A 12,708-nucleotide genomic window follows, 5' to 3' on the forward strand; every position below is an offset into this window, starting at 1 on the left:
TCGCTACAGCACCCGCACCTAAGTTACCTCATTAAATAGTTCCCAATAACTACTAGGGTTGCAAAACCTTAACAGGAGAATTCACAAAAAATATATTAATAAGAGAGTAATGCTTTTAAAGGTCGAGTAGAACGGGTTAATTAAAATTAGGGTAAATCTTACTTGAAGTTCAACTGTATTTAAGGTTGAACAAGCGTAGTTAATTTCCGACGTGTTTATTAATTTTAACTCGATCTGTTCTAGTTCTACACCGATGTGTAAACGCGTATATTGGCTCAAGGTGGTTCGTTTTTGATGGGGAAAAAAATATAGTGATTGAAGGCTGAAAAATATAGGCCATGTTTTTCTCCTGAACACCGTGAACTCCAGCTATTGTGCTGTTATACAAACTCCAAACTTAAGATTTCGCGGATGGAGGTCTGAATGTAGCAGAGTAACAACTTACTAAATATTCTCGAACTTTTCAGTTTGAATATTGAACAGCAAACATAAACGTAAACAACGGCTATCTCAATTTTACCCGAACCATTTTCATTGCTCTTTCCATAGACGCTTTAGTGTTCTTATGTATACAGGCTGTGGATCACGAAGGACTTCAGGTTCATAAAAAAAATCTAATCATTTATTAGACGAAACAAAAGGGCTTGAGTCACTGGAATTAGCTTGGTCACCCTTTGATGCCTGGCGAGTAGCTTAAGAAATCAATTCGCTGATCAAACCGTAAATGGTCCCCTGATCAGTGTTTCTGTTAGCATTATCTTGACTAAATAGCTGCGGATACTACTTGAACTTGGGAATTCAGCTGAATCCACTGAATTCGAGGAGCAGACAGAGTATCTATGGAGGTAGCCATAATTTTGCTAAACAAACCTAAAGAGAGAAGGCTTCTTATGGCAACCGATTACACTGTTCGGGCCAAAACCTACGGAAAAAGATCACCTACCCAAGATGAGCTTAAGGAGCGTGAGGAATATTTGAGACGTGAGACGATACTTTGAGATGAGCTGCATATGTGTCCCTATTTAACGAATTAATTCGTTCACTAAGGTAGGTGAGTAATCTGAGTGAGCCTGATGATTCAAAGCCGCCAGCCATTCCGTCCTGTTAGAATGTAGCACTCTTTAAGGAAGATCACTTGTTCAAAGTGAAAGTTTACAGAAAAATTGAGCACTAGTGAGTATTAAAGTGGGCCGCAACACTCCATGAGTTGACCTGTCAAAAGATGCACCCGATGTACTGGTCACTATCTTAATCAGCTAAGATGGGTCACCTTTTTGCAGCGAGACCATTTTTGTACGACTATATGCGTGTACCTAATTAGAGCTATTGGATTTTTATAACGGAAATAAAAGCAGCAGAAATATTGATTTTTTATTGATTTGAAAATCAAAGATAAGACAGATTTTAGCTCAGTGTTACCGTTCAGGTTAGCTTTTCGTACCAGCAGGGTTGGTGCTTGGTAATTATAGGTTGCTATATCCTTTCGAAAGGTTTCACCACATCAAAGTAACATTTCCAGTCCAGCGCTGTCTGTGCCGCTTCAAATAAATACACACTAAAATTAGGGGTAAGTCGAAGACTTAAATTAGTTATTCAGCGATGTTAGCGATTTAACACACTTACTCAAATTTGGGTGATGGATCAGGAAATGCTGCTTTGAATAGTATGCAAATTACCTACTAGATATTTATGCGTTAACCATATTTATTCAGCGTAGCTGGACATCTGAGCTACATCACTACTATCACTTCGATCTTAACTGGTTTTACTCGTCACATGCCGGTCTTGGATTATTCGATACCATTCTACTCTCGAATCTTACATTATTGCTCAGTCTTTTTGACACGCTTTCTACACTAAAAGTATTCGAAATTAAAAGTTAATTTTCTTCACCCATAAGACAAACTCCTTGATCGTCCTGCTAAATAATAACACTAATTTGAGTAGACATGAATTTTTTGAGTCTTCTGCGTCGCTAATATTTATTTAATTAACACAATCATCATCCCCCTTTGTCATTCCCTAACCATGTCCAACTTTTTTGTTTTAATCATCGTCAAACTCTATCGTCTTAATACCATATTGAACTGAGGTCATGCAAGGACACACTGAACTGTTCCTCGTTGTTTTTTTCGTTATCTTATATATTCGTTACCACGCAATTTGCTCCACTGTGTGAATGTGTATCTCCTGCTTCGTCTGCCTTAATGTTTTTTAACGCCATTCATTTTTACTTTATCTGCTTATCAATTTCTCTATTAATTCTCTAACCTTGTGTTTGCTTTTTTCTCTAACAGAATTTAAAGTTGTCCACATTTTTGCCGCATCCTTGTCTTCCCTATATAATCCCACAGAAGGAATTTTATTATGAGTAATGATTCTACTAGCATGAGTAGTAATAGTATAGCAGGAGTAGCAGCAATTATGCTAGTACTAGATAATAATTACAGTAGAATGTAAAACAAGCTTTGTTGCTCTTGTCGCTGAACTTGTTGCTGTCGTTGATTACGTTTTAGTAACGAAACGACACGAACACGTTACGCGAGTAGAGGGATTCTAAAGGGCGGGGGGGGGGAGGAGGATGGACTAAGCGAATATCAAGTTCATCGATCAATCGCCATCACCATACATACGTGTTCGTGTATGGACGCATGCTATTACTACGAATTCTATATACGGCATATAGATATGTCAACTAGCATGTAATGATACACAACACAGATCAACGTAAGTGACGATCAGAGCAATCGGACGAGATCAAAATGAGGAACTTAGCCTCGTGCAGATCAGCAGTGTTTCGTACCATCGCCTTTCTCGAAATGTCATGACGAACCCTATACACTACATATTTCTTGTATGTATGTTCGCCCATCACGTTGCACATTGGCTGCCTCCATGTCCCGTCGTCTCGCACATGAGCCGACTCCTCTAGTATTGCCGTCATTAAGGGGAAATAATCAGCCTTAATAGATGTTCTATATTTTATCATTGTTGACGACGTGGCAGAAATTTGTGTACAAATTTACGTAGTAAGCAATTTGTTATCGTTTCTAGTCTATCTATATCTATATATACGCGCGTATGTAGATGCACAAGAACGCAGAACAAAACAAAAAACAACACATGATCAGATAATCTTGGTCGCAAGCAAATAAAGTAAAAATGATATTAGTAATAGTTGTAGTTATAATAATAGCATATAATACAGAGCAACAATTACGGTGCCCCCATTTGATGGTGATGCTATTTATTGGTCTTTCACATATTTTACGGTTATCGCCTCATTACCATCAGCATCATTCATCATTACAGTAATCATAATCTAATGAATTGTTGTTTTATTTTTGCTACACCTTTTTGCTGCTGTCATTGCTGCTTTTGTCGTATTTGCTTTCTTTGCTATTACTTCTTTGTTTATTTGTTTTTATTAGCTCATTATACTGTTGTATAATTTGGCTGCATGAGTGACCGCATGGTGATTGACTTCTGCTGTTTTTGGGTGTAACGTAATGAGCGTCTCTAGCTGGGGAAGTATTATGCAACGGGCTTGTGTATGCAGTGGTTGAAACTGTGCACTTGTGTGCCCGTAAGCGAATTATGGCTTACTGAGCATCATTTTCGTGTGTGAGTGAAGTTAAGCAAAAAAAACTAGATCGACTGATGAACGGATGAATGGATCGGTTGGTTGGTTGATTGATTGATTGAATGATGAAACGAAATACCTTTTTTCACATTATGTACGTTAGTTATCGTGCAAAGTTGCCTTCGTATACTTCCTAGCTGTTTTGTTGCTGTTGCTTCGGTCGGTGTGATGTCATTAGATAGATATTTTGTTGTTGTTGTTGTTGTTGTTTACGTGCATCTCATCTGTGTGCCCTAGTGTCTGTCGTTCAAGAGAGGAAAAATGCAAAACAATGACACTTCACCCTCAAAACATTCTCGCGATCTCTTTGTGTCGCTCTCCTCCTCTTTGTCTTATTTTTTTGCTATGGATTTTTATCCGCACTGCGACGACGATAATATATCGTATTCATTTTTTGTTTTCTCCTTTAGTATTTTTGGACCATGGCGACTATAGGTACACTTTAGTGTTAGTCGAGTTTAATTCATCGACCGCTCTTCTGTCCCTTCAAAGATAAAGGTCAGCGTTTACCTACGATCGACTTGTCTGCTACGCGCTGTCCCAAGTTTGATCTACCGTCTGTACGGGTGGTATGAACCGGCAGCGCCTGGAGGAGCCATCGGTGCGCCGTTGGCCCTCTCAGTGCCTGGAGCTGTCGCTGTTGTATAGGCCGAGCCGTAAGTGTCATATGCGCCCCGGGTAGGTCCATAGCTCGAAGCGTCCTGACCATAATTTCCACCCATATTGTTGTAACCATTAGGCGGCGCTGGCGCAGGACCTCCCGGAGCTCCATAACCACCGTAGGCTGGAGCGGGCGGTGCGGGCCCAGTAGGGCCGCCTGGTGGGCCGTAACTACCTGCCGGGGCACCGTAACCACCATATCCAGGAGCGGCCGCTGCGGCAGCAGGACCAGGCCCTGCATAGCCAGGTCCCGGTGGGTAACTGCTTGGTGGCTGAGAGCTGCTCCACCCTGCATGAGGTGGTGCAGCTGGAGGGGGGCCCCACGCTCCACCTGGACCCGTTTGCGGGCCACCATATCCACCTGAATAAGGAGTAGGGCCTAAATCAACATAAGAAAAGCGTTTAGTTTATATTGAATATTATATCTATGAACAAATATATTTTGAAATAGACTGAACTGAAATCTTTCGCGAGACTCTCAGACTAGCAATATTATTAAGTAATCGTTTTCAATAGTAAAACACCTAACAACTTGCCTTCCTGCGGTCCAGGTGCACCCCATCCTCCTCCGAAGCCTCCGTTGCGGAAATCACCAGGTGGTCCCTGGGGAGGTCCTCTTGGTCCGGCAGGGGTGCCGTACGCATAGAAGTCGCCTCCGCCACGAGGTCCTCCCTGTGGTCCAACGGGTGTCCCCATCTTTGACTCAAGTACGTCACGCGGCTGGGCACGTTTGCACTCGACCTGTGAGCACGGATAATAGATAAAATGGTTAGGTACAAAACAAACATGTATGATTTTGCACCGTCTTGTAGCTCAGAAAAAAGCCACTTCTAATAACGAATTTTTCAAAGACGCAGTTAGCTATTGTCATATTAGAGAATTAAAAACAGCCTTCTCATGTTCTGGCTTTCCAAATAGAAAAGAACAAGCGATACATACAGATGGATTCAGCAGGATATGTCTGATTTCTATATTATAATCGCAAGACATAAGAACATCCCAACAAAACGTTTGTACAATTGAATTAGCTAACTAAGGTATAGCATAGAAATGACAAAATATTGGTAAACACACTTTTTATACTAACCGATCCGTTTAGTTCTAGCTAAACCAAGTTGTTACATTACTATTTGCACTAAAAGTAGTAAGACTTGAAAACGGTGACCAAATAGACACGCAGGTATAGTATTTTCTAATAGATACATAGGTGAATGCGACTACTGGATACAATATTTAGATCTTCGAGCCCACTCAAGGTATACATAGGCCGTACCTATTACTCGTCAATAACAGTACGTAACCAATATCTACAGTCTACGAGCTACTATGTAAATGTATCTAGACGCCGTCACCTACTTACATGTAGCTACTACTTAAAATTATTCCAAATCTAAACCTTAGCAGGTTGTTACACGCTCGAGGAGGGGCCCACGACGCAACAAATGAGAGCCATAGTCAAGTCCAGATTTAATGCACTCTACTCTAACCGTAAGACGTAGTACATTTGAATGAGCTCAAAATCCTTCGCCGTAATAGGAATAAAGCACAGCATATTTATTTACATATTAGATAACGCCTAACCGCCTATAAACTACAGTATACGCTATAGTGGTTTCTGTGAAGGCACCAAACTCAAGTGCAATCACAATTCTCACACTGAACAATAGCGGTAGTGGCAACGGCACACCCGCGTTAAAATCGAATGTCCAGATAATATGGTAACTGAAAAACCATGTAAAAAATAAAATCCTAAAACAGCAATAAAAACAACGAAATCACTAAATTTCCCCACCCTCCCCCTCGAAACCTCGTCCGCGTCAAATCCTATGTTAGTCAGTGTTTTTTTTTGGCTTTACGATGGGCACGTTCAACAGAGGAGGCGCGTAGGAGATGTTTGAGAAAGAAGGTGTGACACAGCGATTTCCGAGAGAAGAGAGACAGACAAATTAATGGTTTTACTCAAGTACCTGTTTTCCATTGATTGATACGTAGTGATCCCTACAAGCCCGTTCGACGGCGTCGTCGTTTTCAAAGGACACGAATCCAAAGCCTACAACAGCAAACCAGAGACAAAGCAACAATACATACAGAATGGCAACACCAAATGGACAACTAACACCGTCACTACACCTCGGCAACGATCAACACCCATCTTCTCCCCAAAAGCCCACAGAGCGCCCTCGTCATTTTACGGCTGACAGGGACTCGCCAACATTTAGCGCAGACTCCTTCTGCCACGAAACGAGGTCAACGTGAACAGAAACGAACAGTCCACTCTTTACGACGAGAGCTACAGCAATACAAACATGATATAAAGAGTGTCTCTGTTGTCACGCACACGGGAATAGGCCGCGAAAAGCACGGAGAAAACTTATTTCATTGAGCAGACATTTATCCGAACACTGGCGTATATATCTCGCGGGTTGCTGGGCTAGGCATCGACGTTTGTCAAAAACTTCGCCTATATCCAATAATTGTTTTGATGGCAATAAAAACCAAGTGTCGCACTTGTAATCGTAAAATCCAACATTCGCTTCGTTCATGCCTCGCGCCAACCCACAAGTGTATGTAACAAACAGCAAGACCTGCTTATATGAACGACCAGATGGTTCACAGTTTCGTGGTAGAACAAAGTCGTCTTTAAATGTCGCGAAGGCTAAATGTACCTACATAAAAAAACGGTTGACGGAACTAAAAAACAAAAGACCAGGACGCTATTTATTTACGGGTGATTGTAGCAGTTAACTAAAACCGACAGAACGTTTTACGTTGTCGTAAAGAATGTCCTGCCTCAGCAAAGCCTGACCCCCTCCCCCCCACCCTGGTAAAAGCGCGGAACGGATCAGCCCGCATCGAGCCCATGTAATGCCGAGACTGCCGGGTGAGTGTGTGTGTGTTGCGCCTCTGTGTGCAGTAGTTGTTCTATAGCACTTCTTAGCAGTAGTAGCTCATAGCGAAGGTAGTACGAAGTAGAACGAGTACTGGTAGTGGCACGAGGTAGATACGTAGATAGTTTCCTAAATAAAAGCTGGTTAGTAACATACATTATATACATAACGGTACATACTACAGTAACCAGACAACAGTTATTCGGTTTGAACATAAATTCGAGGAAAATCAAGACAAAATTTTTGTCAGAAAAACGATAACTTGGGAATATCACTTTTCCCATTACTGCCCGTTGCTTAGGCGATTCCCTTGTCACAGACAAATCTGTTCGGCACTCCACCTTTAACGGAACTCAAGGTTCAAAATGCAGAAATCAGTCCGTAAGGGATTACGTATTTAGAAAAGTGAAAACGGAAAAGTTGTGAAACTGTTAGCGAATTTATGATCAAACTTTGTAACAATGTCCACTACGAAATACGTTTCTACTAAATTACTTAGGTTTAATTAAAACAAACTTACACTTAGTAGGATGGAAAGTGCCTAATACGAGGTAACTCACTGTGTAATTAAACTTGGAAGGACTAAACGAACCAGGGAACTAGGTTATCAAAAGGAAGACGACATGAAGTGCACTTTATACTTTATGAGTGGCTAACTCATTAGCACTAGAGCCAAGCTGCATATAATAATAACACGCCATATCTACGCCTTAGGTTATCTAGACAGAAATTATACCTCTATACTAGTATCAGTAACTATATCAGCCTAATTCGAATAAAGACTGGAACTACTATCAGATATAAGGCTACGGACATCGCGCACGTGATGTTGACTTTTTATGTGTACACGCTCAGCTACGATAGCTCCATATAAACAAACAAGAATCCAACTACATCCAGAAGTATTGCTGTCAAGGCGGGACATCATTTTCACACTTACCTCGAGACTTGCGGCGTTCCTGATCGTACATAATCACCACTTCGAACACCTGCATTTGTTTAGAACAAAACCAAGATAATTTTAAATGCCGAAACTATTAAGTATATTAGTCTAATTTTACGACAGTCGTCTTCTATATTAACATAAGCCAAGAATATAATTGCATATACAAAGGATTCTGCTTTTCAACAAAGGATATTACGACCTGTAGACAAAAAACAAGAAACACAGACTGCCAGCAACTTAGGTCTTCAACAAACCCATAAAACATTAAATGAGAAATAGATGCCATACCTCGTGTTTACAACTGATTAATGAGGACGACAGTTTCTCACTCACAACTATTACTCAGAAAATAGGTAAACGCCTGTATATTCCACAGTGAGAAACTAAACTTATTGTAAATAGAAATTAAATGAATTTCTAAAAAAGATTCAAGATACTTACGTCGCCATAGTGTTCCTGGAAAAATTGTTTCAGTTCGTTTTCGCTAAGCGATGTCGGCAATCCGCCAACAAATATCTTTGGATAGCCTCGACCGCGTTTGCCGCCACCTTTGCCCGGACCACCGCGTGGGTTGCATGGTTTCGGATCTACCACGCGGTTATCGATCCGGTGCGGCCCTCCTTGGCATACAACTTGCACAACCTAAAAACAACAACACGAACGCAGAAATATGCCCAAGTGTGCCGAGTAGATTAGCGGCTGAAATTATCAATACTCAATGGCCTTTTCATATATATATATATATATATATATATATATAGCTTAGCATCACTTTGCGGTGACTAAAACAGTGAGATTCTGGACCGAACACAGCGCCCTTCTCGAGATGGTAACAGTCGAAAAAATTGCACTCGAATAGTACAGCGATTTCAAAGAGATATAGGGGGACACACCTGAGGATCCTTAAACGTGACGAATCCGAATCCACGAGATCTTCCTTGATCGTTGGACATCACGACACAATCCACAATTTCACCGAAACGGCAAAAGTATGTTTGGAGGCCCTCCTTGGTCGTGTCCCAGGAGAGGCCTCCTACAAACATTTTGCTGTAATAAGAACAAAAATTCGTTAATGTGACGACTGATAGTATATGCTGCGTCAAACATGCATTACTCAGTTCGATCATTGCTCATTCGTTTACTCCTTAGAACTCTTCAATAAAATCACTTTAAACGGACTTTGGATCCTTCATCTCTTTTACACATTAATTCTATCAAAGCTTTTAGGGCAAGTCCCCAACGCCAATAAGACTTCAAACTCTTCTGGTTACGAAAGTTACGCTCCTCTGAGTATTCTCCTAAAACAAAATTTGTTTAATTAATAATTAATTAATAAGTAAAAAAATTGTTTGGATTCTTCAGCCAGCAAAAAGACACCCAAAACTATTTTTTAGCCCCAGAAAGATATTCGTCAGAAAGCTAATCACAAGGAGCGCCCGCCTGAACTCCCTCCTTGATTAAACAAACTACATACAGCACATCAAAACTGTCACTCCACTTCGCAAATGTGCTGCACACAAAATCCGAACTCTTCATATGAAATAGTATGTTTTTAATGCTATAACATAATAATGACATACTCGAAATGAATCCGTAGCTTAACCAACAAAAGTTTTCGCTCCATAAATTTTCTACAGACAATTAGGCAACAACGTTTATCATACCTCGTACTGTGATCGACCCACTACCAATGGACTCGGCATGTGATCTAGTAAAGTCCAAGTCTAAATAAGGCGCCTCTATTAATTCACAACCATCCAAAAACTTGGCGGTCAAAAAACATTTGTAAACGCTCCCCATTTCAGTGACAATTATCACTGTGAAGCTTACTAAAACTCAGACAAGACAGTTATTTACGAGAAATAACATATACATCAACGCGTTCAAACCAAAATTCTCGATCTATGCTTACTTAGCCGGCACTAGCGACTTATTATCAACGTTATTCAATTTATCTAGCCGAATAAAACGTGTTAATTGTACACATAACAACGATTTTGACTTAGTCGCGTGCAAAGAAAAACATACAAAAAGCTATATCTATTGTTGTTATTGTGGCCAGTCGTGTTTTCGTGCCAAGAGATCATGACGATTTCACGTAAATTGATCGAGCCGATAGGCCAACCCACCGCATCGCAAAGATGGCAGTTATCAGATTCTGCTGTAGCAGCCAGCTCGGGCTGTCGTCATAACGCTTACGACATGCCATCTTCCTCTAGAGTAAGCACATCGCCAACGAAACGCCGGTGCATGTGCATTAAAAGCGTATCGCTGAAAATTACTCCACTCTCTGCATCAATACGAGCAGAAAGCATTTCTATCATTATTAGATAGTATGTTTGCCCTACAATATCATAACAAATTACCATATACCTAAAAAATAATTAAACGTGCATGAGGTGTGTAAACTTGACTCTACTTAATTCTATGCAAGTGCTCTGTTCCATGAAGCATTCTAAAACGATTCGCTCGCCGGCTCCAGCAACATGGGCAACGGCAGGCGAATCAATTCACGTCGCAGATATAATTTCGCGCAATTTCGTCAAACAACCTTAGTTTTGGAGGGCAATCACTGCCCGCAAAAGCATACACTTTGCGCACAGAGAATACCGACGTTCATTAGATGACCAAAGGGTACCACAATTCGACAGGCTTTTTCGTGCAATTAAATCAAGAGATCAAGCCGTTTTGGGCTAGTCGGGCCATTGTATATACACCGCTAGACTCGTCGAGTAATCGCCTCTTGCGGCGTTTTGGCACCTAACACGAGTGTCGCGCGAAACTGGTCATCCTAACGTATCCACATGAAGTGTTAATGTAAAACACTTACCAGAGGACTTCTTTGTCATCCACCATCCTGCCCGTGGGCACTTGATCGCCGTAGGAATCAATATTTGCGCCAAATAGGTCCGACCCGGTATCGCGTCCCCACGCTAAGCCTAGACTGGACGCCGTTTGCTGGTTTCGAAGACAAAAGACACCACCACACTGACTCCTGACGTCATAACGACTTGTAAACAACCAAGATGGCTGCAAGGGGGCGCTGGCGAAGTGGCGCCAATTATTTCAATGTTCGAACACAGACGCTGACCATCATGGAGAGGGAATAAGGAAACTCAATTTGAGAGTGATGCCTTACGGGAAAATGTGGTGTAAATAGATTCACGTGACGGTCAATCGCAAACGACGAGAAATGTGAGACCTAGATATTTTAAATTGGCTTGACAAATGAGAATGATGATATTTGAGTCTAGACACCAGCATTTCCTAAGACTGGGTTATATTCAAGAGTCGAAAGGAGGAACGGCCGGAATATATACACGGACACACACACACATAAACGGGCAGTATATTATTGTGTTTCGCCATTTGCAGGTATATTATGGCTATAGTAAATTTTCGATTAATGGGAGCAACGCAGTAATACCTGCCGCCAGATATTAATGCGTCCTATGCCCTCGAAGAACTAGTAAAAGATGTCCGATGTCAGATCAGTGAGTTCACTGGCGTTTGCGCGGAAACAACATCCAAACACGATAAAAAATGATAATCAGCTGGCGGCTGGACTTTCTGTTGTAACCGGCGAGCTACCAGGAAACGGATTTTGCGTTGTTTTGACGAGGACATCACAGAAGTACAGAAATAACAGTGAGCTCCGAATCAACAGTACTCATGGGTACCAGACAGAACTCCCTGGTCGATTGGAAGATCGGAATAAACTCTGTGCCTACCTTGTAACTCAAAGGGGAGATCCTGTCATTCAATGTGATGGTGGTCATAGGAAACGCTTTCGTCGGGAAATTCTGCCGAAGCTTCAACTAGATGATGTCAAAGTGGAAGTCAGAAAATGGAGGGGTTCTTCCGATCGCCATATAGAGGACATGTTTGCCAATATGCAACGCACAAAACCAGTGAAAGTTGCGAGCGATCGTGATTTCGAAAAAACAGCAGTGGTAACAGCATCCCCAGCACGCTCAAGCAGTACTTCAAATACCCAAACCGTGGATAGAAAGAGACACGCCAAAGAAGCCAATATTTTATTAAAGCAATTTGAAAAAGCTAAAGCAAAAAAGAACTGTTGTAAAGAAAGCCGACTGAAAGACCCGATAGTCCTCACTTCAGTAGATTCTGACAATCATACTATAAGAACTAAAGCGGACTCACCAGGGAGTCTTACTGCCGACGATCAGACGGAAAAAAAAAGTTCGGACAACGAAAATCCTTCACAGGAGTCACAGACGTGTGACTCCGATGACTTAAGTACCAACAAAAAGCTTGCCCTAAAGGTTCTGAATAATCGGAAGACCTAGACTCGTCCATCAAACCTCAGAATTATTATCAGCCGTAAGTAAGAGGGATGAATGTGAGGCGCTTGCGGTAAGTAGCCACAACACAAAAAATAAACGCAAAGGGTGAACATTTAAAGCGCATTTGAAGAATCCGATGGTTAAGGTGCACCTAGATAAAGAGGACAATAAAGTACTTGTTCCAGGATCGTTAACTCATCGATTGCCCTGAAATAACACCAAAACCAAGGACGATGGACCGCCACTGAAAACATCAAGATTGAA

The 12,708-nt window shown here is 41.4% G+C and overlaps 1 protein-coding gene across 1 annotated transcript; it reads right to left on the reverse strand.

Annotated features, from left to right (window-relative positions):
* Nucleotides 1-1,938: 1,938 nt before the first annotated feature.
* LOC111253663 (heterogeneous nuclear ribonucleoproteins A2/B1-like) lies at nt 1,939-11,137 on the reverse strand. Its single transcript, XM_022813385.2, has 7 exons — nt 10,968-11,137; nt 9,031-9,184; nt 8,579-8,779; nt 8,132-8,180; nt 6,271-6,353; nt 4,840-5,044; nt 1,939-4,682 (listed from the first exon to the last, which is right to left on the reverse strand). The coding sequence occupies exons 1-7, from the start codon at nt 10,991-10,993 to the stop codon at nt 4,195-4,197; spliced, it is 1,206 nt and encodes a 401-aa protein (XP_022669120.1). The 5' UTR covers nt 10,994-11,137; the 3' UTR covers nt 1,939-4,194.
* Between the last annotated feature and the right edge of the window lie 1,571 nt (nt 11,138-12,708).

This window comes from Varroa destructor, unplaced genomic scaffold, assembly GCF_002443255.2.
Source record: "Varroa destructor unplaced genomic scaffold, Vdes_3.0 BEIS01000007.1, whole genome shotgun sequence".
NCBI lineage: Eukaryota > Metazoa > Arthropoda > Arachnida > Mesostigmata > Varroidae > Varroa > Varroa destructor.

What these genes read in the sequence shown, in the direction of transcription:
- LOC111253663 (XM_022813385.2), bottom strand. Translation starts at nt 10,993, where the DNA reads ATGGTGGATGACAAAGAAGTCCTCTG. An exon ending in GGAACGCCGCAAGTCTCGAG is followed by an intron (nt 6,354 to 8,131) that starts GTAAGTGTGAAA and finishes TTGCTGTTGTAG; the next exon opens with GCTTTGGATTCGTGTCCTTT. An exon ending in TATCAATCAATGGAAAACAG is followed by an intron (nt 5,045 to 6,270) that starts GTACTTGAGTAA and finishes CCGTGCTCACAG; the next exon opens with GTCGAGTGCAAACGTGCCCA.